Raw genomic sequence first — 26,067 nt, 5'->3', positions numbered from 1 at the left:
AGGAATGCAAACTATGCAAAAGCTAACACTAGCAGCACAACTAAATTGGAAAATAAAACCAATTATGTATACAAATAAGAATAGCTGCATGCACACGCGAAGTGAACGGGAAGTTATAAACACAAATTAGAAAATTTAAGTTAACCCCGGTGGTTAGATTCAAACTTTAATACAAAACGAGAGCGCAAGAAAAAAACACGTCCGTTCACTTGGAAAGATGGTGAACTTATGGGGAAGACAACAAATTTGCCACCCTTAAGCAATAATTATAACGCACGAATAGGTTATTATATGCTGTGTATATTTTCGTTTTCACTTCTCTGGTCGGAGCTGCAACTACCGATCGAATGCTTTACTTTAACATTTAGAAGAAGAAGAGATAGAGAAATAGATAAGAAAAAAAAAAAACTAAGAGTGCAGCAGGTGCAGCCATACACCCATACGAGCATGATTAGGCGCTAGCGGTCTGCTCCGAACATACTCCCCCCGTTGGAAGAGGTACTGTTCCAACTATATCGGTATCGTGGGGCAGAACGACTTGATACGCATTTGCGGCCTCCAATTGGCCAATAGCTCTTCCGCAATGTGGTCAGCAACGCTTGTGATCCTGCATGCGAATATCTCTTGTCGTTAGACAAGAATGCAGCTGGCTTTCCTACGGCAGCAAGTGTGTCATCAGAATGATTAGTAGGATCGTTGACGACGGCAGCTAAGACAGACTGAGGAGTAGACGCACTCGGCAGCCCTCCAGACACGATCCAACCAAGTTTGGTGTTCTGAAGAGTTGGCAACGCGCTATCCAAATGAATTTGTCCCGTAGCCATTATTTCAAAAAAGAGGGCAGCATCAATTATAAGATCTATTCGATCTGCTCGATTGAAGTGAGGATCAGCGAGCGATATATTTTCCGGAATTTTCCATGATACTGCGTTTATATCGAAATGTGGCTGATACTCAGTGATACTATCAGTCACAACCGCGGAGAGTGAGGCACGATAGCTTGCATCCCGGGATTGCGCTTGAATGTCGACTGTCCTATCACAATTCAGAGAAGATTCACCAATCCCAGAGACTAGTGTATGGAATGATTCAATGATTCAAGTTTAGTTGGATTGCTAGGCGAGAAGTTATAAAGTTTAGCTGAGACGCCGAGTCTAAGATTGCTCGGCAAGGCATAAATTCTCCAGCCTTATTTTTCACACATATAATAGCGGTTGGAAGCAACACGTAATCAATGGGCAGAATATTTGTGGGTTTTGGTGGAGGGTTCGATGAACGCGAAAATGATGCTAATGCTGATGAAGATGTTGATGACTCAGAGTTGAGAAGTGGATCGAATGATAGAGATGAGGCGGCGGATGGTACAGATGGGTCCTGATTAAGGTGCAACATTGAGTGGTGCTTCATATGACAGTATCTGCAGTGCGTTGACTCACATTGCTGCAAACTATGCTCCTTGCGCAAACAGTTGAGGCACAGTGCAACTTTTTTGCTTGTCTAAATCGAATATGCAGACTCAAATTTAAAAATCGAGGGCATTTTAGCAAATAATGATCCCTCGCTTCACAAAACATACATAGCGGAAGATATGAGCTAGCAGCTGAAGCAATGAAGCTATACCTATGCAGGGCATTTCCCACCTGCTGGCTTGGTGTTTGCGTTACCAAGGCTTGATCCATATTTTCCATCATTCTACACCTCCTTTTCAAGAACGACTCTATAGAATCCCACGTAGATAGATCGTTGATGGACAACCCTCTTCCCATTGTTCCCGCGTCCTCGAGCTTTCGTGCGACGATGTGAATCAGCAATACGTCCAAGATTTGTTGCGTAGTGGCCAGGGTACGGATTGCTCGCAGATGCGAATTCATCCAATCGCTTAACTCCCGAAGACCCTTGTCTGATCCCTTCTCGACACCCTTTGACCCAAATATTGCTTGTACGTGTGCCTGAAAATGTAAAACTTTATTATCGAATCGATTTTTGAGTAAGTCCAAAGCCTTCCTTTAATTGGCATTCCTATAATTGGCTTAAGCGAACGTATGGTCTCTAGAGCCCCACCGCCTAAACTTGACCTTAGATATTGTAATTTTTCAATATCACTAAGTCGCACGTCGCAATAAAATCCGGCCAATCAGAATAGGAACCATGAAACCGAGCTATCTCCAAAATTGGCAGCCGAGGCTTCCTAGATCGGAAAGAAAGATCCGGATGGTTTTTATGCTGAACCGAGTTTTCCGTGTTAGACATTTTTATTTTCTCACGCGAAAAGAATTAATAAAAGGAAAATGTCTGACCGCTTCGGTATATAGGAACCCGTTTAGTTTTCACTGCGCAAATTTAGAGGTTAATCAGCGTCACCGAGATGCAACGGAACCTCGACAATGTTGTTGTAATTGCTTGCCTCGCAACAGCGGAGTTTTGGCACACGCGCGTCTATGCTATATATGCATAGGTATATATATGTTCAATGGGCGCTATTTACGACGCTTAAGCGCGAGCCACCTTTGTATACAATGTTTGGCACAACACAGCTTTTGTTTAACAGCGCGATGTAACCGGCTATATGCACTCAGCTTGTTATGTACAAGGTATGTGTGTGAGTTTGCTTGTGTGCTTATGACCGAATGCCAGTAAGCGACAGCGAAGCAAAGCGATTTGTTTAAACGATATTAAACAACGAACACCGGGTTGCAGGCTCCGAGCCAAAGAATCACGTCGGGGTCACCAAAATGTTTATGGGGAAGACAACCAATTTGCCACCCTTGAGCAATAATAACTAACGCTCAAATTAGGTTAATTAAATGCTGTGTATATTTTCGTTTCACTTCTCTGGTCGGATCTGCAACTACCGATCGAATGCTTGACTTTAACATATATCAAAACGCTTACAATAGCTTAGCTTAAAGGATAAAGCGACAGAAGAAGAAGAGAGAGAGAAAACGCAGCATCCATATTCTAAAATAGGACGAACTAAAACTATACATCAGAGAACTGTAAAAATCACTATTTTCTTTATTTAATCATACGCGAACTTTTTCAATCAAATCACTGACCAAACACAGTGATGAGTAAAAATCAACTCATTTTGCCGTACGCATCATTCCAATCATCTTGAGTCTTCGGTTCAAAATTTTTCACTCAACTCAACTCACTGAACAAATCATAGTGATGAGTAAAAATCAACTCATTTTGCCGCACTCATCATTCCAAACAAAAAAATGAGCTTGTGTTGACGAAAGCATCATCGGATCAATTCGAGTTGATCGTGTATGAGTAAAGGATTAGCGACAAGATGACACGAAGTGAGCATTACGAATGCATGTACAGTAACAATTTCTATGAGAGCTAATTAATTAATATAAATTTAAAATCAATATGCGACGAACCTTATTTGTTTTAAAATAAAATTTAAACCTGAAAATAAACGTTTTGTTGTGAAATCATTTTCATTGTGTTCTGTTTCACCTTCTTCTTCGCACATTTCATCTGTGCAAAAAAAGTTCCGCTCGCTGCGCGCATGATTAAAATCATACGTGTTGATTTTTGTGAGTTGAGTGCTATTCTTGTTCAAACAAATGATTGTTGAACCGAATGCTCGCACCCGAGTGGATTTAAAATCTATAACGAAAATGTGAGCGCATGCAAGTTTGATCGGCTGATCTGAACAGTGTGATTATTCGGCTGTTGAGCGCGTACGAATTTTTTTCATTCACCCGAAGCCGTTCTCTTGTATACATATAAGGATTTAGTAACATCGGGGTCATTGAATTTCTTCGACCACCGTTTAATAAATCCAAACCGAAATACGATCGATAGTCAAATTTAAGATCCAAGTGGACACCCAATTAATCAAATAAATTAATTCTAAACGTGTAAGTCGCAAGTTCGGGAACTAAAAGGGAGAATGTCATTAGCTTAAATTTAGAGCCGATTAAATTTAATAAGTTTACGCGGAGCATGTTTGGAAATTTTTAAGATCTATTTGTAAATCCGACTGGCAAGCGACGTATGAATGCACAGATTGAAGTCAGATCACATAAGTACTCTGAAGTTAGTTAAGACTTTGGGCAGGTCATTTATAAATAACCCAATTGGCTCCCTTGAGAGACGCCAAAAGTAACCCTAAGAACATTAGATAAATTATTTTTAAAGAGGACCTTTTGCGTTTTGCCATTCAGATACCTTAAGATCCTACTAAAAAAATAGAATGGAATAGAATCCTACTAAAAAGAATAGAATGGTTAAGGGGGTAGACCAACCTGAATGAATGAAAATTTGACGGTTTTTAAAAAATTCATTTTGATATAGTTATTAAGAATACAACTTTTTATGTATTTTATGTACATCAAAGTACATGTGTTAAACCAAAAAATACTTATTGAAAGAAAAAAAAATTTACGAATGCCGGAGATATAGCAAGTCAAAAAATTAATTTTTTAGGGAATGGTCGTATAGTGTACATGCTGCACACCACATTTGTTATCTTAAATTCCAAAACAACATTTTTGTATAACCTATACTTATAGGCTATAGCATGACGTAGCCGTTTTTGGGAACAATTTTTTTTTTGAGCAAATGGGAGCACTTTGAAAAACAAAACAAATTTTTGTTTTACGAATTTTTTGTTTCAAAAATTTATAATTTCTAAAAAAAAAATCAGAACGAAAAAATCCTACTTCATGTCATAGAAGACGTTATAGAGAAGAGAATCGAATCCGGCAGCTTTCGAGAAATCATGTACACCGTTTTAAAAATCGTAGTTTTGAGAAAAACGCAAAAGAACATAAGGGAAGTACTCTAAAGTATACCGCCAGCGCTCACTTCTAATGGCTGTAGAATACATAAGTAATGAGATATTTTTAAGCCCGATGTCTTAAAATGCCCGTAAGATTATCGGCATCAAGATAGAGTAAAAAAAATACGATTTTTAAAAAATGTGGTCTAACCCCTTAAGCAGTAAACTAATAATCATATGCCTATTAAGTTTATTAAATATTCAAAATATCTTTTTTTTACTTTACAGGCTGTGTGTTCACGTCACGGTTTGGCAATTGGAGCCAAAACTATTTTAATAACCAAAACTGTTATGGCAATAACAGCTCCCCTGTCTTATCCAGTCTCACGACTTCTTGATAAGTTATTGGGTGAAGAAATTGGTAATGTTTACAATAGGGAACGTTTAAAGGAACTTGTCCGTGTAAGTAAAAAATCCTCATACGCAGCTTATTCATAATTTTTCTTAGAAGTTTGCAACTCAGTAAAAATTTTATATTCTTAGCAGCTTCAACCGCGTAGCTAGTACGCATGTCTTCTTGCCTGTCTGTCGGTATCTATGCAAACTATTTCTACAGCTTTCGATCTATCTGAATAAGTTTGAATAGATCGAATTTTAGGATGTTTTAAAATATTTTTTTTTTAAGATAATGAAAATTGAATACTATGATAAAGATTACGATATACTCACTATTCAAAAGTTCAAAACGTTTATCATTTGACCAAATCCGACAACTATTTTATATATAGATGCCTTAGGAGTAATCGTTCAATTTATATGAGAAGCTTTAGGCTAGGACAGCTATTAAATAAAGTTCGATCTTCTTACATAAAAACTCGGTTGCATCCTTCTCCTTTCTTATTGAATATATTTTTACTTAATTATATTCCATTGTTTAGGTTACAAATGATGTAAACGATCTTGATAAAAATGAAGTAAACATCATATCTGGAGCGTTAGAGTTACGTAAAAAAACGGTTGCGGACGTAATGACTCATATAAACGATGCTTTTATGCTCTCATTAGAGGCGGTACTTGATTTTGAAACTGTTTCGGAAATTATGAATTCAGGGTATTCTCGTATTCCTGTATACGATGGCGATAGAAAGAACATTGTTACACTACTTTACATTAAAGATTTGGCCTTTGTTGATACTGATGATAATACGCCATTGAAAACACTGTGCGAGTTCTATCAAAATCCAGTTCATTTTGTTTTTGAGGATTATACTTTAGATATTATGTTTAACCAATTCAAAGAGGGAACAATTGGGCATATCGCGTTTGTTCATCGCGTTAATAATGAGGGAGATGGAGACCCGTTTTATGAAACTGTTGGCTTAGTTACACTGGAAGATGTCATTGAAGAGCTGATTCAGGCAGAAATAGTTGATGAAACCGACGTTTTTGTTGACAACCGTACAAAGACAAAACGAAATCGTTATAAGAAGGCCGACTTTTCTGCGTTTGCTGAGCGACGTGAAGTGCAAGCTGTTCGAATTTCTCCTCAATTAACTTTGGCTACTTTCCAGTACCTAAGCACAGGTAATTGCATTAAATGTGCATTCTATAAAATTTTTTGTATGTTATTACCATTTAATTCGTAGCTGTGGACGCTTTTAAAAAGGATGTTATTTCGGAACCAATTTTGCGGAGACTACTTAATCAAGACGTCTTCCACAATATTAAAACAAAGGGGAAAAGTAAAGACGACCAAAGTCTATACATTTTTACACAAGGGAAACATGTGGACTTTTTTGTACTTATATTGGAGGGTCGCGTGGAAGTAACCATTGGAAAAGAAGCTCTTATGTTTGAAAGTGGTCCGTTTACTTATTTCGGAACACAAGCTTTAGTGCAAAATGTGGTTATTGGTAAGTACAAATCACACTTAATTGTTAAATTTATTATATCCCGTACGCGTAGGGATCGTAACATTGTACCAGCGAGAATGTATCTAAGAAATAGGTGGTGACTTCTCCAAACAATAAAGTATTTATGTTCATGACCATTACGAGTCAATTAAGCCATGTGCGTCCTAGTGAAACAATGGATCTCACAGACATGAAGATTTAGATGTGCCAAGTTTAGTGACAACATTCATATCTGTTGCATGTAAAGAACCTTAAGAAAATCTCTTTACTTATTACTTGGTGATCAACTATACTTATGGAATGCCACTCAAATGTGGCGCAGATGTATAGGGAAGTCTCAAACAAGATTTCGACCTGGGGATATGAAATGTGGATACTTTATTATAAGCATTTATACTTATAGAATTAAAAAAAAAAACAGTCCGAAAAGAGCAACGTTTATGCAGAGGTTGTTTTCTATGTCCAATCTGATTCTTTTCTGTCACAGAAATATGTGCTTTCACCCTCCGAAAGAGGCTCTGAAAAAAACTCAGAAAAAGCACACAGAAATAATTATAAAAAGCGCCGAAGAAGACTCTTTTAAGGGGGTAGACCACCCTAAACGCATGAAAATTGGAGTGTTATTCAAAAATTCATTTTGACCAAGTTATTAGGAATACACCTTTTTATTTAGTAGTACATCAAAGTACATATGTTAAACTAAAAAATACTTACTGAAAGAAAAAAAATATTTACGAACGGCGGAGATATAGCCAGACAAAAAACGAATTGTTTTTAGGGAGTGGTCGGATGGTGTTGCACACAACAAAACCAAAACCAAAATTTTTTATAAACTATATAGTGAAGTGTTTCTGTTTTGTGAGTCGAACTAATGTCCCGTCAGTTGACTAAGGACAACGCTAAGTTGAATTAATAAAACGAATATTCCGCTTCACGTCTTTATTCAAATGATCTCAGCTTAAGACTAAATTATTGTGACAAAAATCTTACTTCTACTGCCCTTTGTTTACAAGAGTTGGGGAGCGAGATCGCCCGCTTGGGATATTGATTGAAGAATTATTTATGTTATTGAGAAGGAGCATTGCTTGCTCCGGATGTGGATTGTTTACATTGGTTCAGCGTGGGATCGCCTACGCTGCAGATTCATATTTCTTGGAACATAGCTGAATTTGTGAATATGTCACTTCCCTCCCCTTAAAAGGGTTGCCTATGTTTGGGCTGGCATTTCAGGGTACAATGCAGGCAACTGGTTTTGTGCCGGTTCTATTTCTTGTTGTGGTTCTTGATTATTTTTTGCTTGTTTTCTAAATTTTGTATATAAAAAGATAAGTGGATTTTGTGTATACAATTTTGATAGGACAACAAAAATAATAAGAACGATAACTACTAATATTATAATTACGTAAAGTGTGGTATTATTTTCTGAAATTAGTTTTAAAACGTCATTATGTTCTACTATTTTTATCTTAGTTACATTAATCGGTGAATACAATGCTGTTAAATCAAATTCTGGACGTAATGAATATTCGCTTAAAATAACATTTCCAATTTTAACTCTACATTGTTTTATTCTAATAATTTTGCTTCCATTTATTTTAATATCGCCATTTAATTCTTGACAATTTTGTTCGATTGTAGTTTCAGTTAGATTCCATGTAAGTATAATATTTGGTTCTACATATTGAATCATTTCTTTTGTAGGAGTTGGTATAAAATTACAAATTGGATTTTTACGCTTAATTATATTTTTAATGCATTCATTATTAACTTCTTTATTGTCTTGATTATAAATTTTATTCTTATCTTCAAAATATGATTGTTGATCTGAATAGTCTAACTGATATCCATTATGGTCGGGATAAGGAATTATTTTAATGGTGTTAATGGGTTTGTGGTTAATAGGGATATGTGAAATAAGTAACAATTCGTTATTTTTGTAGTCAATCCACGTAGATGTTTTGATTAAAAGTATATTTTGGCTGTTAATGCGTTCTAGTTTGTCGTAATTGAGTAACTTTGGGTTAAAAAGTGAATAATAGAAATAACATCATCGTACAGAAGATTCCTGTGGAAGTATAACGGTATTAGTTTTCTTTTGTTTCTTAAATTGTGTTTTGTAGTATTGGGTTTCCCTATTTCGATTAATAATTTTGTAATGGTCTTCGTCTATTTTTTCTACATTTTTATTAGCTTTAAATGGATTTTTTAATTTTCCCTTTTGAAGTGGACCTTTTCTGTATCTAGTGTCAATGTTAAATTCCTGTCGATCTTCATTTATTTTATCTATTTTCCTTTCTTTAATATTTTGAGTGTTTAATATTGGATGTCCAGCGTATAAGAATATTTGAGCAGGTGTTTGTCCATTGGTGTCATGTTTTATTTTATGATTGTATGTGTAAAGAATTGTCTCTATCTTGCTTAATTTTACTTCTTCATCATCGGATGAGTTAATTATTCGGATTTTTTCATTTATTGTCTTATGTAGTCTTTCAACGTCTGCTACACCGGTTTTTGCCGTGTTAAGTTGTAATTCAATTCCTTCTGCTTCAAGCCATCGCTTTAGAGTCAAGCTGGTGAAAGCTCCGTCTCTGTCTGCCTTTAGTAATTTGGGTTTACCTAACTGATTAAAAATGCGCATTAGTGCGTTCCTGCATTCTATCCAATCCTTTGATTTAATATGTTCAAGTGTAGCAAATTTTGAATAAATGTCAATGCAACTGATGTAATGTTTTCCCTCAGATGAATAAATATCTACTACAAATTTGTCTCGACAATGTTCAGGGTTGGGTGTGATTTTAAGAGGCATTTTGGTATTTCTGTGTTCTGTTTTAGCCAAATTGCATATGTTGCATTCATTTATTATATTCTGAATTAATAGTTGGCTATTTGGAAAAAAGTGATTTTCTTTGAATAATTTAGTCATTTTCTGTATACCTGGATGTAAAAGTTTTTCATGTGATTGAAGTATAATTTCTTTGAATTCGGCGTATGAACAAACATTCTTTAATAAGTGGAGGCTGCGAATTACTTTAGTGTAAGTGGTATTAATAATTTCTCTGTGTGCTCTTTGAATGATTTCAAAATCTACATCGCTTTCAATATGAATGGTAATGTTTCTATGAATAAAATGATCAAGTAAAATTTGTTTGGCTTTGTCGAGTGTCATTACATTATATTGAATTGTTGTAATGGAGTTACCGAATATTGTTGAATGCTCTACTTTATTGTTATCGGATTTAATGAAAATTATTTGTTTTTTGAAATAGTTTATTGGTTTTTCTGTTAAATGAATTAGGTTACTATTATCTTCTTCTGCACTATGTTGAGTAACTTCACTATGCTGATTTTTTTCAATTTTAATTATTGATAATGCATCGGCAACTGAATTTTCTTTCCCTGTAATATAGTTGATTTTAAATTGGTATTCGTTTAACTTGGCTTTTCATCTTTGTATCTTGGCATTTGGTTCTTTTAAAGTATGCAGCAATCTAAGAGGTTGATGGTCACTAGCAATGAGAAAATGTCGTCCTAGTAAATAATGTCGAAAAGTCTTAGTGGCCCAAACAATGGCAAGTAATTCCTTTTCGATTACACTATAATTTAATTCATGTTCATTAAGTGTTCTGCTAATAAAGGATGTAGGATGACCATTTTGAGCAAGTCTGGCTCCATGGGCTAGATTACTGGCATCTGTGGTTAAAGTGAATTCTTTTCGAAAAAGGGTAATTGGAGAATTGGTTCTCTAATTATTAAAGTTTTAAGTTTTTTGAATGCTTCTATGTAGTCGAGATTTTGTGTATCTATTTTTGCTCCTTTTTTTAAACATTTGGTCATTGGTTTTGCTATGTCTGCGTAGTTTGGGATAAATTTACGATAATAACCGGTTAACCCAAGGAAAGCTCTGATCTCTTTTACTTTTGTTGGAATTGGATATGAAACTATGGCTTTAACTTTAAGGGGGTTTGGTTTTATACCATTGGGGGTTACGATGTGACCAAGAAAACTAGCTTCCTTTTTTAAGAATTCACATTTGTCTAACTGTAACTTTAAATTTGCTTCTGCAAGTTTGGAAAAAACTAGCTGTAATGAATTTAAATGTTCGGTAAGGGATGTGGAAAAAATTATTATGTCATCTAAATACACTAAACAGTGTTTATTAAGCAACGATCGAAGGATATTATTCATACACCTTTGAAAAGTAGCAGGTGCATTTCTAAGGCCAAATGGCATTCGAAGGTATTCGTAATGACCGCTTTTGGTGGAGAATGCAGTTTTAGGTATTGATTCGGAGTCCATTTCTATTTGATGAAATCCCTTTGCCAAATCGATAGTTGTAAAATATTGGCATTTACCTAGTTTACCAAGGATTTCGTCCATGTTTGGTATTGGATATCTGTCGGGAATAGTTATTTCATTTAGCTTTCTATAATCAATTACTACTCTATACTTAATTTTTCCAGATGCATCAGGTTTTTTTTGGTACTACCCAGGTAGGACTATTGTATGGTGAATTACTTTCCCTAATTAATCCCTGATTAAGCATTTCCTGTACTTGGTTATCGACTTCAATTTCGTGCGCTTGAGCAAGTGGGTACTGTTTTTAATAAATTGGGGAGTTATGTGTTGTATTTAGTACGTGTTTAATGGTATTTGTAAATGTTAGATTGTCTCCTTCTTCATATTGAAGATTTTTGAATTTATTTAATAAACCTTTCAACCTTGAAGTTTCCTCCTGATTCAGGTGATCTAATCGAAATAATCCGAAATCAATTTTTTTTGTTGATTCCTGAGGTGATTTTTTAATTGGTTCTATTGGCTTTTGGATATAAAAATTTTGGTTCTTTTCTGATTTTGAAGTTATTAATTTATATGTTTTATCAAAAAGGGTAACTGTACTATTTTTGTAATTTATAATTGATTGTGCATTTTTCAACAATTTTCTGCCAATTAGTATATCATAATTATTAGAAAAATTGTGTACATAAAATGGTTAAGTTGTTTTAAAAATACTATTGCTGGGTAACATAATTAAATTGTTCAATGTAATGGGGCCATTTGATGTCAAAACTTCGCATATAGTATTTTGAATAGGAAGGCAAAATATATTTTTATTTATCATATTTATTGTGGATCCTGTGTCTATAAGGCAATTGTATGTGCAACCTTTGTATTGTATTTCTATGTATTGGTGTTGTCCGGGGCTGTTAACCGAAAATTTTCGTTTGGATCTGAGCTATTTAGATTTTGTTCATCTTTATTTTGGGTGTATTGGACCTGTTGTTGCTGTTGTTGTTCATTAATCAACCTATGGTATTGATTGTGGTCATAATACTGTTGTTCATAATAATTAGGTTGTATTTCTTCGTATTCGTGTTCGTGTGCGTCTTGAAATCTTAATTCGTCAATAGACATTTTGGTTTGTTCACTGTCCGATGGTCTTAGTCGTTTGGTAACCGGGAAGTTAGTATTTTTAGATGTAGAGGATTGTTGTTGTTGAGGGTATGTATTTCTTTTAGAATGTGCTGTTTGAGGATTTTGAATTTTATTTAAATATTGTGGAAAAGGATTTTTGTGAGTAAATGGTTGTGTGTTCATGTATTGGTTGGGTCCGAAATGATTTGGCCACATAGTTTGGTTGTTAGGTATCTGTTGTGTATAGGTGGGTCTAAATGATTGCGTGTATTGATTAAAATTAGGTTGGAATGGTTGAGAATATTGTGGGTAACTTGGTCGATATTGGGTTTGTGTATTTGTATTGAATTTGTGTGGTTTAGAATTCTGATTAGGGTTTGAGTTTTTATTACAATTTTCTGGAATTTTATTTAATTCAAAATTAACATGTTCTTCATATATTCCCTCATTTTGTGCGATAGTGATTAATGATCTTAAGTCTTCAATGTTATGATGAGCCAAAATAATGAATAATTGTATTGGTAATTTTCTGATCAATATTTTAATGGAATCTTTAATCGCCTGAATATAAATAAGAAAATCTGGCTGGTTACCTTCTAGATGCAATTTCGAAATTAGTACTTGACGTCGTCTTTCTGCTTCTTCGCAGAATGCTCTCAGATTTCCCTTGTAAGGTGTCTCCCTGAAGTTCTCCAGTAGTTTGTAGTTCGGTGTTTGGGGTTTAAATTCTGCAACTAGTCTCGATCTAAGGGTAGGCCAATCTTCAATGTTCGGAAGACCCAATGATCGTGTTACATGTCCGTCCAAGTTTCTTTCGATGGCTCCAAGAAGAATCCTCTGTTGTCGCACATCATTAGTTTGATAGAGTGAAATTACATAGTCCACTCTGCTGACGAAAGTGTAGAGAGTTTCTGGATCATCCTTAAAAGGCATGATGTCTTTCAGCTTCAGCAAGGTTGTTGTCGCTTAGTGCAACGATTTGGGGTGCGGCGATAACTGGTTGTGCCATTGTTACAGTAAATTTGTTGTTATAGTAAAATAAAAATTTATTTTAGTTTATTTTGATTTCACTTTTTAAAGTTGAAGTGTTTGTTTAAATTAATTTTCTTAAAATTTATTTATTGTTATTAACTTTTAGGTGCCGTTGGACTTATTGTGTTTTTGTTTTGTTTTGTTCTTCCACTTTTTGTTGGACAACCGAATTGGAATTATAATCCAAGTTGAAGTGTTTTAAAACGTTTTGCGTAATTATTGTTCGAGAACTGAATTATACAATTTAATTTATTTTTCACTCGAGGTTCTTTTTTTTCGGATACTTTTTGTATCCTACCGACTGCGCCAGTGAAGTGTTTCTGTTTTGTGAGTCGAACTAATGTCCCGTCAGTTGACTAAGGACAACGCTAAGTTGAATTAATAAAACGAATATTCCGCTTCACGTCTTTATTCAAATGATCTCAGCTTAAGACTAAATTATTGTGACAAAAATCTTACTTCTACTGCCCTTTGTTTACAAGAGTTGGGGAGCGAGATCGCCCGCTTGGGATATTGATTGAAGAATTATTTATGTTATTGAGAAGGAGCATTGCTTGCTCCGGATGTGGATTGTTTACATTGGTTCAGCGTGGGATCGCCTACGCTGCAGATTCATATTTCTTGGAACATAGCTGAATTTGTGAATATGTCACTATATAAGTATGGATATAGCGTGACGTAGCCGTTTTTGGAAAAAAAATTTTTGAGCAAATGGGAGCACTTTGAAAAAAAAAATTTTTTTGACGAAATTTTTGTTTTAAAAATTTATAACTTTAAAACAAAAAATCATACCGAAAAAATCCTACGTAATGCCATAGAGGGCGCTATAGAGAAGCTGTGTAAAAAATTTGAAGAGAATCGGTCTAGTGGTTTTTGAGAGATCATGTACACCGTTTTAAAAAACGAAGTTTTGAGAAAAACGCAATATAAGATAAAGAAAATACTCTAAGGTACACCGGCAGCGCTCACTTCTAATGGCTGTAGAATACATAAGTAATGAGATATTTTTAAGTCCGATGTCTTAAAATGACCGTAAGAATATCGGCATCAAGATAGAGTAAAAAAATAGGATTTAAAAAAAATGTCAGGTGCGTTTTTCAAGAACTTAAATCGCACCAAAAAAGGTTCCCTTTATACCCTTTCGGGGTATTATAATTTCAGTCGGAAATGTAATGTTAGAAGATTGAAGTTAAGGACTCATCTCCAACCATATAAAGTATTTATATTCTTGATCAGAATCACCAGCAGAGACGATCTAGTCATGTCTGTCTGAACGTTTCTACGCAAACGAGTCCCTTAATTTTAAAGCTATCTGAATCAAATTTTGCAGTTAGTATTTTATATATTCTCACTCGTAAAACATGGTCTGAAAAGTCCCGGGCCTAACATAGAGAACGCGTTTTTTTTGGTTCAAAATTTGCTTAATTATCAAATTAATTTTTATTTAGTGTAATTTTTGCCTGAAAATAGGCCTCCGTTTTTGCAATAGCCTCTTCATTGGTGAAAAATTTCTTACCAGTGTTTTTTTTTTCTGCGAACAGCCAGTAGTCCCTGGATCCAAATCTTGCGAATATAGTGGATGTGGGAGCAATTCGAAGTTGAATTCATGTAGTCTTCGCAATTCTTTTGATTGACTTGTGACACTGTGCGTTATCTTGATGTGAGCAAACGCGGCACCCATTTTGAGAAGAGCTTTATCGTAGTCAAATGCTCATGCAATATAAATCTAAAAAATTCTTTTGATATCTTTACGATGTCAGCTAACTGACGCAACATCATTTTTTGATCATTCAAAACGATTTTGTGGATTTTTTTTATGTTTTCCGGTGTTATCGCCTCATTTGGACGTCAACTGCGTTCTGCATCTTCAGTGTCTCTACGACCATGTTCAAAGTCAGCAAACCAACGTTTTATTGTTAAGAATCAGTGTTAAATTAAAACTCTATTTTTTTTTCATACATTTTTTTTTAAAATTAAAAAATTAGCGTCACTCATAACACAATAACTCACAAACTTATAAATAAAATATCTTGAAACTTTAACAGCTGTCTTATAAAAGATTGTATTAACTAGAACAAAATTAAACTGGAATAAAACTATCGCGATTTATATGTTAGACCCGGGACTTTTCTGCTCATGTGTTAAATATGTTTACAACTGAAGGTTTTAAATGTTATTAATTTCTCTGTCGTTTCTATGGCAGCTATATGATAAAGTAGTCCGATTTTCATAAAATTTTAAACGAAATTTAGGCATAATATAAATCTGCTATATCCTAAATTTGAAAAATCTGTTAAAAACTGGAAAACGTGTAACTTTTTCTAAATAAATTTCCTATCGTTCCATATGATATTGTCATGCGATCCGGCCCGTTCCGACATATATCCTAGTAACAGTATGTAGAAGATTAACTACAAAGTTTCATTCAGATAGTTTAAAAACTGAGGGATTAGTTTGCGTAGGAACAGACAAACGTTCTCTCGGAAAACCGCTCTGAAACTTGGCTCATTTCTTTGGAGCGCTCAACTTTGCACACTAGCTTTACCTTACTTTAAGTCGTTTCGAGTCTTGGGTAGATGCGAATTTAAGGTCATTTTACCTGGTCTGTCACTGAAAATCACATATGTCTTTTATTTAATTCAAAAACATTTGGTTATCGCATTGTGTGTAATAGTTTTTTTGTTTTTTTTTTTTTTGTAGAAATATTAAATATTAAACCGAGACCGGTGATAGGGATAGGTATAATCTTATGCATTCGCGAGGCTAAATATCTACATATTTTGTTTTCTAGTTTAGTTTGTTACCCTTTATCATTTCCAAACTACGATTTTCTTTTTTTTTTTCTGAACACCCATATCTATATGTATGTAACAATGTATGTAAAAATTAGAGAATTATAACCCCCTAAAGTGTACATGTATATTTTTAATGCCATGTACTAATATTTCGTACTATGCCTGATCGGACCACCGTATATGGTATCTATCGAAGCAACGCTTTCCAAACTGAGCTGATAAATATTATATGTTGCTTTTGAAGGGCCCTTAGGTCAGTATTATCAGCAAAGCAAAGCATTTAAGATTGTAAGAATGGTTATCGGTATATCTGCGTTGTACATAGTATAGTCTGTCGGTCGAAGCACGCTATGTTACTCCATCTTCGATTTATGTTCGTGACAACGAATTTGTTTATATAGATTTCATTAGTTTCTTTTTTGCCAATTCATGACGAACGTAAATAATTGGCTACTTTAGGTGTTTGTTTTCGCGTATTTGAGCTTTCTTAGTAGTTTTGGTTTGAGAAGCGATTTTTTTTTTTGATTGTGCTTTTAATTTTGTCTTTTTTTTTTAAATAGCGATTGATTTCACTGAACATATTTAAGTTATTCGAAAAATTCTTATTCCGTCGGTCTTTATCACTTTAAATACCATTTTCTTATCTACTTTGAGGGTTTATTATTTTAGACAGATCTCAATGAAGCAATGTAGTTAATGTTATATTTAACATTCTATTTAAAGTGTTGGATCTGACGACAATATTATACAGCTGCAGTTGGAACGTTCGGAAAATTAGTACAACAAAAATGATAACTTTCCTGTTTGTAACTTTCCTAAGTAATTTATTTGTATCACATCACTTGAGATTGATATGGTAAACTATATTTTATGATTTATTTTCCTGCGAAAAAATATACAACGAAGATCAATACGGGAAAAGGCTAAGTACAAGGTTAATTCCACGGACTTCCAACGACTTGCGATGATGTCATCGCAAAAGCCAACCGAACAGGGAACTGAATCCGCTTAAATTGAAATGGAAGGTCATTTGGAATTATTGGGTTGCTCTTGATGATCGTTGCTTGAATTACATTGTTTATTAGTTTCTTGACGGACAACCGCTTCAGATACCTTTGTTGATTAGTTCTTCCTTCGATGATGTAAACTCGCAAACATTTTTCCTGAACAATATCAACCCAGTCGAAGTATCAAGAGGAATATTGACATTGCCAAACGCCAAAATTTATTTTAAGAATTTAGCAGCAGAGGCGTCACTCTGAAAGTAAATCTCATATTCGTGATCAATTTCAATTTCTTGCCGACACAAAGAGGACGATTTTAGGCAAGCATTAACCTCTTCAGCAGATTTCGAAATGATTTCGTCGTTAATTTCAAGATCGAAATTAGCAGTTGTCGTACGGACTCTGCAAAATATCGTCAAGCATCTCGTCCTTGTATTTGTCCCACAACTTTACTGAGTTCGACGGATGACATATGATAATCGCAAGCAATGTGCGCAGTATATTCAATGATGTTAAGATTCTAATGTTTATTAAAAGCAAACGTAGGAAGAAGCATTCATCGTGGCGTGGATGAATTGTGTATATTTGTACGAGGGTATCAGTCGAATAGACATCAGTGAAGCCAGTGAAGCAACAGCTCACCCTGTCTTCCGGCGTTGAATTTTTTTTTTTATGCAGCGTTCCATATATAGTAGCGTGGCATTTCAGAATAATGTAAAGTTTTGCAAACGGGTCGCTTTCGGATGTGGAAAAGAAATTTTTCATCGCTGTCCTTGGTGGTCGTTCTGCTCTTTTCGTTGCATTTCCGTCCGCAAAGTGCACGCTGACGTTCTCCAAATTAACCGATAAATGAACGACAGTCGGGTAACGTTCATGGATCGGAAATTAAAACTGCCGCCAAATAGCCTCACCATAACTTAAGTAATGTCCAAGTTAAAAATTTATTACCTCATCATTTGATGGAGTTGCAGTACTTATCATTGCAGTAAGATGAAAAATGCTTCATAAGAATTGGACAATATGGAACGATCTAGCTTTTATCAACAAGGGGTATGTTAGCGACCGTTATCAACCGGCCGTTATCATCTCGTATTGTACGTAAAAATTAATTAATAAATCCGGTCATCCGTAATAACGCACGTTCGTCATCGCCTTTTGAGCGTACTCATGCATATGGGGCGGATTTCCAACATAAGTAGCTGATAGAATGGATATTTGCCGCGTGTTCTTCCGTAGCCTCGCGCGGGTATATGTCTGATCATGATTTCATTCAACTGATTAAAAAGAACAATATCGAGACGCTTTATTTCTACGTTCACGTACATGTCGATACGATACTGTTGAAAAACGGAGGTATTTCAACAAATTATTGTCAACATTTTGACGTATCATCAATATATACGCATTCAAATTAATTGAGCTGACCATATTCGTTTCTTTTCCTGAAATATTAATTCAAAAATAAATTATGACTTGTAAGCATACCTGTCATCGGATTAACGATCACGAATGTTATAGCCATATTCCCCACGAACATCAACGGGAATTAAAGTGCATCTTATGATCGATGGGTCTCGTACACGCGCTGCAATTGTCTATTATCCCGAAATTTAACAATAATATCCCGTTATTCCACATTTTCAATTAATTTCAACAATTACCACTGCTTCTTCATTGATTGAGGGAGCATTGAATTATCTTGCATTGCTTCCAGCGGGTCTTTTGTCTGATTTGTGGTAATCTACATGTATCCAATGCCGTGAAGGAATTTATGATATTTCTTTGTTGGTGGTAAAGAACCACAATGTTGAGTTACCATTGTATGAGTTATTTATTCAATAAATAGTGAATATGCCATTGAATCGAATGTTTGGAAGCAAATATTGATACCAAAGCACGGACTGTACTGTTTGTCAATAATTTTGGCACCAAATTATGTCATTTGAAAGGGTCCATTATATTTTTGCGCATACGTCAGGAAATGGTTTGGTTGGGTTGTATCAACGAATTTTTTTCGGCACTTTCATTTTTTGTTAGATTATTAAAAATATTCACTTGCTGATGTTCTCACGTGTATATTTATATTTTGATCGCATTAGCCTGGAAATCTCACTTTAATGATTTTGCCATCTAATGCTACTGTATACGTTAACAGTGTATTGTCAACATCTGTTGACGTTAAGGATTTTAAGGAAAGTTTTCCAAACCTTTTTGCTAACAAAAAAAAGAACGCCAGCTAATTATTATTATTATTGGTATTATTATTATTATTAATATTATTATTATTATTATTATTATTATTATTATTATTATTATTATTATTATTATTATTATTATTATTATTATTATTATTATTATTATTATTCCCGCAAGGGCACCCCAACCGGGGTGACGGGCCTGACACACCCGCGATCCCTAGTCACGGCACGACCATGGATTCCTCAAGGACCAATTCTTCGATAAAACTGTTTGAATTCGACGATTGTGGGCTGACGAATGCGGCATTCTGTTACCTTAGTAAGCAAGAGTGACATCTCGCAGAAACGGCTTTCAGGAAAATGCCTCCTTCGCCTCCGTCCAATTAAAACTTGGCAAGTCTCTTAGTACGTTCGAACCACACACCGATGGCTCGGTGGTGCAGGTGCAGTTGAATGCATTCCTGCTTAGAGTCTGTCCTGGCTCTGAACACAGATGCCCATGAAGCTCTGTGTCAACCCTCGCATGAACCTCACTGCTTGCATAGGGACCCATGGGGACATTTTGGACTACTGCACATATGCGGGGAGATAGCGGCTTAGAGTTTGGACCCACTTAAACAAGATGACTAGCGCACAACGAAAAATGGACAATGAAGGAGACGCATTCAGGAGGAGCAGCTTGATGACAAGATCACCGGACAACACCGTGGGGATGATAACCCATCCAAATCCAAATCTCGCTGACAAGGACAACCCAGAGAATGAATACGGATCAACCCCCCTACCAACGCAACAGACCCCACTGCTTACACAGACTACAAAGATAAGCTCCCCGCGACAGGAGCTGATATACAAGATGCAGGCACTAGAAGAGAAGGCCTTATCAGAGTGCAAGGCAATTCTCAAGAAAATGAAGATCGCAATGCAAAAGCAAAGGAATATCAGCATGGACGTAAAGGATGGCACCTCAGAACTCAGTGAGCTCTTTGATGTCATGGAAAACTACCGATCTAGCTGGAAAACCGCAGAAAGGGAGCGGTCAAAGGAAAAGAGAAAAACCAATGAATACGCACTTGGCAATACAGTGAGCGAAACCCCCACTTCGACACTTCAGAAGAGGACGGCCACTAGCCCGGCGGCGCAGGAGAGGAGTAAGAAGGTAAAAAATAAACAGGAAAACGATGGTTTTCAGACGGTCACATATAAGAAGGGGAAAAAAGAAAGCAAAACTAAAGAAGGACATGTCAGACAAAGTGAAGCTGAGGGAACAAAAGGAAAGACTAGCACAAGAATGCGAACTCGCCCAGCAGCCGTCTTAGTCAGACCGGCAGAGGGAAAAAGCTATGCCGAGGTGCTGCGCAACCTGCGAAAAAACCTTAAACCAGAGGAATCCGATAGCAATATACTGTCGGTCAGAAAAACGAAGGCAGGTGATATGCTCCTGGAACTTGCAAAAGGAAGTGAAACGGTCAAGTTATGTGAAAACATTAAGGATACCCTTAAAGAGTGCGGAACAGTGAAGACCATGAGGCAATTGGTCAAACTGGAAATCAGAGACATCGACAGCATCACACAAGAAGACGAATAAATTTCAGCAATCAGAGAAGGTATAGGCGACACGCACCAGGAAATCATAATCCACTTGACAGGAGTAAACAGCTCAGAACAAAGGAGAGCGTTTGTTACGTTACCAACGGAAGACGCTCTGAATATACTGACGGAAAAACGAATAAAAATAGGATGGACCCGATGCCGCGTTAAGCGTTGTCTCGATATAAAGAGATGCTTCAAATGTTTCGGGGTGGGACATTTGCAAAAGGATTGCAAAGGACCGGATAGGAGAGACCTCTGCATTAGATGTGGTGAAAGTGGTCATAAAATGAAGACCTGCACTAAAGCTCCGAGATGCTGTATCTGTACATCAGAGAACAGGAGCGACGTCGGACACCTCCCTGGGACGGCGCATTGCCCCAGTGTGGCCAGGAAAGGAAAGCCATGAAGGTTCTGCAAGCAAATATGCATAGAAGCAGAACGGCAAATGACCTGCTGCACCAAATTGTGCTGGAAAACAAAATTGACGTTGTTATCATAAGCGAACAATATAAGAAACGGGACGAAGGCGTCTGGCTAGAAGACGACACAAAGACGGCGGCGATCTGGATCCCCGACCTTACCACTCTTTCACACAGGGGCGACAAAATAGGAAGATGCCATGTCCTAACACAAATAAGAAACTGGACAATATTCAGCTGCTATTTGACCCCAAGTGACGACATTCAAACTTTCCAGACGAAACTTGAATGTATTGAAGACAACGCCAGGCGAATAGGAGGAAACCTTATAATAGCAGGAGACTTTAACTCAAGGGCTCAAGAATGGGGCATGGCATCAACTGACTCTCGAGGCCGTAGAGTCCTAAATATGGCAGCAAGTATCGGAATGCTATCAGCAAATGTAGGAGCAATACCGACATTCCATCGAGTGGGGAACGAGGGCACAATCCCCGACATAACCCTAGTGACAGAAAACTGTGCGCACAAGATCTCCGATTGGAAAATCCTCGACACCTACAACGGAAGCGACCATAACTATATAACGTTTAACATAGCAGAAAACGAAGTGACTACAGTGAGACCAACGAGAAAAGGATGGAACGTTAACCGACTAGACAAGGCAAGGCTGATACAAGAAATTGACGCAAGGCAGAACCGACAGAGCGGTGGTAACGCAGTTAGCAACAACCTGGCAATCATAAAACAGGCCTGCAACGCTGCAATGCCAAAAAAGGGCAATCCTCGAAGACAAGGACAAGAAGCGTATTGGTGGACAGAAGAGATAAAAGCTCTTAGAGAAGCGTGTATTAAAAACAGACGCCGCCTCACGAGGGCTAGAGGAAGGGGGATTCTTACAGAACTTAATGACGAATTTAAGAAATCCAAGAAGGACTTAAATGCTGCCATCCGGAAGAGCAAAACGGAAAAATGGCAACGCCTTTGCAACGATGTCAACTCTGACCCATGGGGGCTAGGGTATAAAATCGTGATGAAGAAGCTGAGAACAAGAAGCACAACACCAGAACTGGAGGAAGAACAAATGGACCATATAGTCAAAACGTTATTCCCCACTCATACAAACAGTAAAGCGAGAACTTCTCCACCAATAGCAGAACAGATTGAACTCTTCACAGTGGACGAGCTACTGAAAGCGGCAAAAACCTTAAAAGGGAAGGAGGCTCCAGGGCCCGACAACATCCCAGCAGAGGTCCTCAAAGTGATCGCGGAGAGCAGACCCCAAATCCTGCTGGATATGTATAACGATTGCATTACCAGCGGGAAATTCCCCGACATCTGGAAGAGGCAACGATTAGTTCTCATAAGTAAGGGCAAAGGAGATCCCCTAACCCCATCAGCTTATCGACCACTATGTATGCTTGACACTACCGGGAAGCTACTAGAGAAAATGATTAAGCCACGCCTATCAGCACCGTCGAAAGAGGTGGGGGTCTTTCACCGATGCAGCAATCCAAGAAGTCGTCAACCAAGCGCTCAGCAGCCAACAAGGCAACCATTTCTCGAGGCCGGTAGTTCTCCTAGCAACACTGGATGTTAAAAACGCATTCAACAGCGTTAAATGGGACAACATAATTGATGCCTTGAAAAGACGATACCAAATCTCAGGATACCTGATGCGGATAATACAGAGCTATCTTGAGAACCGACGACTACTGTACCAAACAAAAGCAGGAGAGAAATGTATAGAGATAACTTCAGGAGCGGCACAAGGATCAATACTTGGACCGGAGCTTTGGAACATCAGCTACGATGAAATTTTTCACCTAGACATCCCTGAGGGCACGACTATTGTGGGGTACGCGGACGACATAGTCGCAGTCATTACAGCTCGAAATACCGAGTACGCACAACGTATGTTGACGCAAGTAATGACACGCGTAAAAAGCTGGCTGAACTCACACGACCTGAAGCTGGCGGACGAAAAAACAGAGCTACTTTTAGTCAGCAGAAAAAGGATCCCTCTAGAAATAGACATGAGAGTTGGAGAGACTTTAATAAGGACGCAGAAGGTTATAAAGTACCTAGGAGTTAGACTGGACTCAAAATTGACATTCAATGCACACATACAAGAGACGAAGAAGCGGGCGACCGAGACTACAAAGGCGCTTAGCAGACTCATGGCAAACGTGGGCGGCCCCTTACAATCAAGGCGGAAACTCTTAATGGAGATAAATCACGCAATCATGCTGTACGGGTGTGAGGTCTGGGCAGGCACCCTTGAGGCAACCTGCAGGTCAAAACCTCTACTTGAGGTACAAAGAACCATGGCTCTACGAATAGCGAGTGCATATCGAACGGTATCCGGCCCTGCTGTACTAGTAATTGCAGGCGCCATACCAATCGACCTATTGGCCAAAGCGCGAAAACAAATATATATGAGGAGACAGGAAGGAGAGACGACAAGAGGCTTTATTGAGCGGACCAGAGAAGTAATTCTCCAACAATGGCAGGAAAGATGGGCAGCCGAAGCAAGGGGAAGATGGACAGCTAGACTGTTACCAAACCTGGTAGCTTGGTACGGAAGGAAACACGGAGATGTGGATTACTATGTCACGCAGATGCTGACAGGCCATGGCTACTTTGCCGCCTTTCTGCACTCTATAGGGAAAAGAACCAACGGCAGATGCGTATATGGAGATGCGGAGATGGACAGTGCTGAACACACCATTTTCCACTGTAAGAAATTCGGACCTGCGCGGAACTGCCTGGAACAAGCTGTTGGGGCAATAAACCCAGAAAATATGGTCACGAAGATGATAGGCAGCGAAGACACGTGGAAACACATCGCAGGATTCGTGCAGAACATTCTCAGATCTAAGAAGCAAGATCTGGATGAATTAACTGGGTAATCTGGACGCAGAAAGAAGATGAGAGCGCATTGCGCTGAATTGGCGCCACCTTGAAGTAATGCGAAAGCTGTTCCGAGGTGGGAACACGGCCAAATGCGAGGGGGGGGGTTTAGTGGGTGCGAGCCCCACATACCTTTTTTTTGCGACGGCAATAGGGAAGATGCGTTAGGCATTCCCCCTCCTCAACCCAAAAAAAAATTATTATTATTATTATTATTATTATTATTCTTATTATTATTATTATTATTATTATACAATATAAGAAACGGGACGAAGGTGTTTGGTTAGAAGACGGCAGAAATTCGGATCCCCGACCCTACCACTCTTTCACATAGAGGCGACAAAAACGGAAGATGCCATGTTCTAACACAAATAAGAAACTGGACGATATTCAGCTGTAATTTGAACCCAAGTGACGACATTCAGACTTTTCAGACGAAACTTGAATGTATTAAAGACAACGCCAGTGAAATAGGAGGAAACCTTATAATAGCAGGAGACTTTAACTCAAGGACTCAAGAATGGGGCATGGCATCAACTGACTCTCGAGGTCGTAGAGTCCTTAGTGTGGCTGCAAGTATCGGAATGCTAACAGCAAGTGTAGGGTCAAAACGAGTAGGGAACGAGGATATCGCCTCACGAGGGCAAGTCGGAGGGGGATTCTCAAAGAAGGACTTACATGCTGCCATCCGGAAAAGCAAAACGGAAAAATGGAAACGCCTCTGCAACGACGTCAACTCTGACCCATGGGGGCTTGTTTATGGGCCATACAGTCAAAACATTATTCCCCACTCACACAAATGGAGAACTAGGACAACTAAGTAAGGGCAAAGGAGATCCCCATACCCCATCAGCTTTTCGACCACTATGTATGCTTGACACTATATTTTTGATGCCTTGAAAAGACGATTCCGAATATCAGGTTACCTGATACGGATAACACAGAGCTATCTTGAGAGCCGACGATTACTGTATCAAACAAAAGCAGGAGAGAAATGTATAGAGATAACTTCAGGAGCGGCACAAGCATCAATACTTGGACCGGAACTTTGGAACATTAGCTACGATGACATTTTTCACCTAGACACGACTATTGTGGGGTACGCAGACGACATAGTCGCAGTCATTACAGCTCGAAATACCGACAAGCAAGTAATGACACGTGTAAAAAGCTAACTGAACTCACACGACCTGAAACTGGCGGACAAAAAAACAGAGCTACTTTTACCAGCAGAAAAAGAATCCCTCTAGAAATAGACATTCGAGTTAAGGAGAATTTAATAAGAACGCTGAGAAGTAATCTTCCAACAATGGTAGGAAAGTTGGGCAGCCTAAGCAACAGGAAGATGGACAGCTAGGCTTTTACCAAACCTGGTATGGTATGAAAGGAGACACGGAGATGTGAATTACTAGGTAACGCAGATGCTCACAGGCCATCGCTACTTTGCCGCCATTCTGCACTCTATAGGGGAAATAACCAACGCCAGATGTGTATATGGAGATTCGGAGATGGACAGTGCTGATCACAACATTTTTCACTGCAAGAAATTCGGACCTGCGCGGAACTGCATGGAACAAGCTGTAGGGGCAATAAACCCAGAAAATATTGTCACGAAGATTATAGGCAGCGAAGAAACGTGGAAACACATCGCAGGATTAGTGGAGAACGTCCTCAGATCTAAGAAGCACTATCTGGACAAATTAACTGGGTAATCCAGCCTCCCGCGGCACATCCGTCGACCTCAGAATTAAGGGGGTAGACCACCCTGAAGGCTCAAAAATTTGAGGGTTTTTCAAAAATTCATTTTGACAAAGTTATTAAGAATAAAACTTTTTATTTATTAGCACATCAAAGTACATATGTTAAACTAAGAAATACTTATTAGTAGCCGTTTAAAAAAAAAAATTTTGTTGAGCAAATGAGAGCACTTAAAAAAAAAATTTTTTTTACGAAATTTTTGTTTTAAAAATGTATAACTTTAAAACAAAAAATCATAACGAAAAAATCCTACGTCATGCCATAGAAAACGTTATAGAGAAGAGAATCGAATCCG

At 37.5% G+C, this 26,067-nt stretch overlaps 1 protein-coding gene across 13 annotated transcripts in view; it reads left to right on the top strand.

Moving 5' to 3' along the window:
• Nucleotides 1-26,067, top strand: part of uex (metal transporter uex) — an 81,415-nt gene that overhangs the window by 41,049 nt on the left and 14,299 nt on the right. For all 13 annotated transcript variants that reach the window (XM_020958615.2, XM_086826015.1, XM_086826019.1 and 10 more), the window contains 3 exons: nt 5,027-5,200; nt 5,677-6,322; nt 6,385-6,651. In XM_020958615.2, coding sequence (XP_020814274.1) covers nt 5,027-5,200; nt 5,677-6,322; nt 6,385-6,651 — 1,087 coding nt within the window. The remainder of the gene's footprint in view (nt 1-5,026; nt 5,201-5,676; nt 6,323-6,384; nt 6,652-26,067) is intronic.

Source organism: Drosophila serrata, unplaced genomic scaffold (genome assembly GCF_035046125.1).
Source record: "Drosophila serrata isolate PLE 108 unplaced genomic scaffold, ASM3504612v1 contig_125, whole genome shotgun sequence".
Taxonomy (NCBI): domain Eukaryota; kingdom Metazoa; phylum Arthropoda; class Insecta; order Diptera; family Drosophilidae; genus Drosophila; species Drosophila serrata.
Note: the sequence above shows the minus strand (reverse complement) of the source record. Positions and strands in the feature narration are given on the sequence as shown.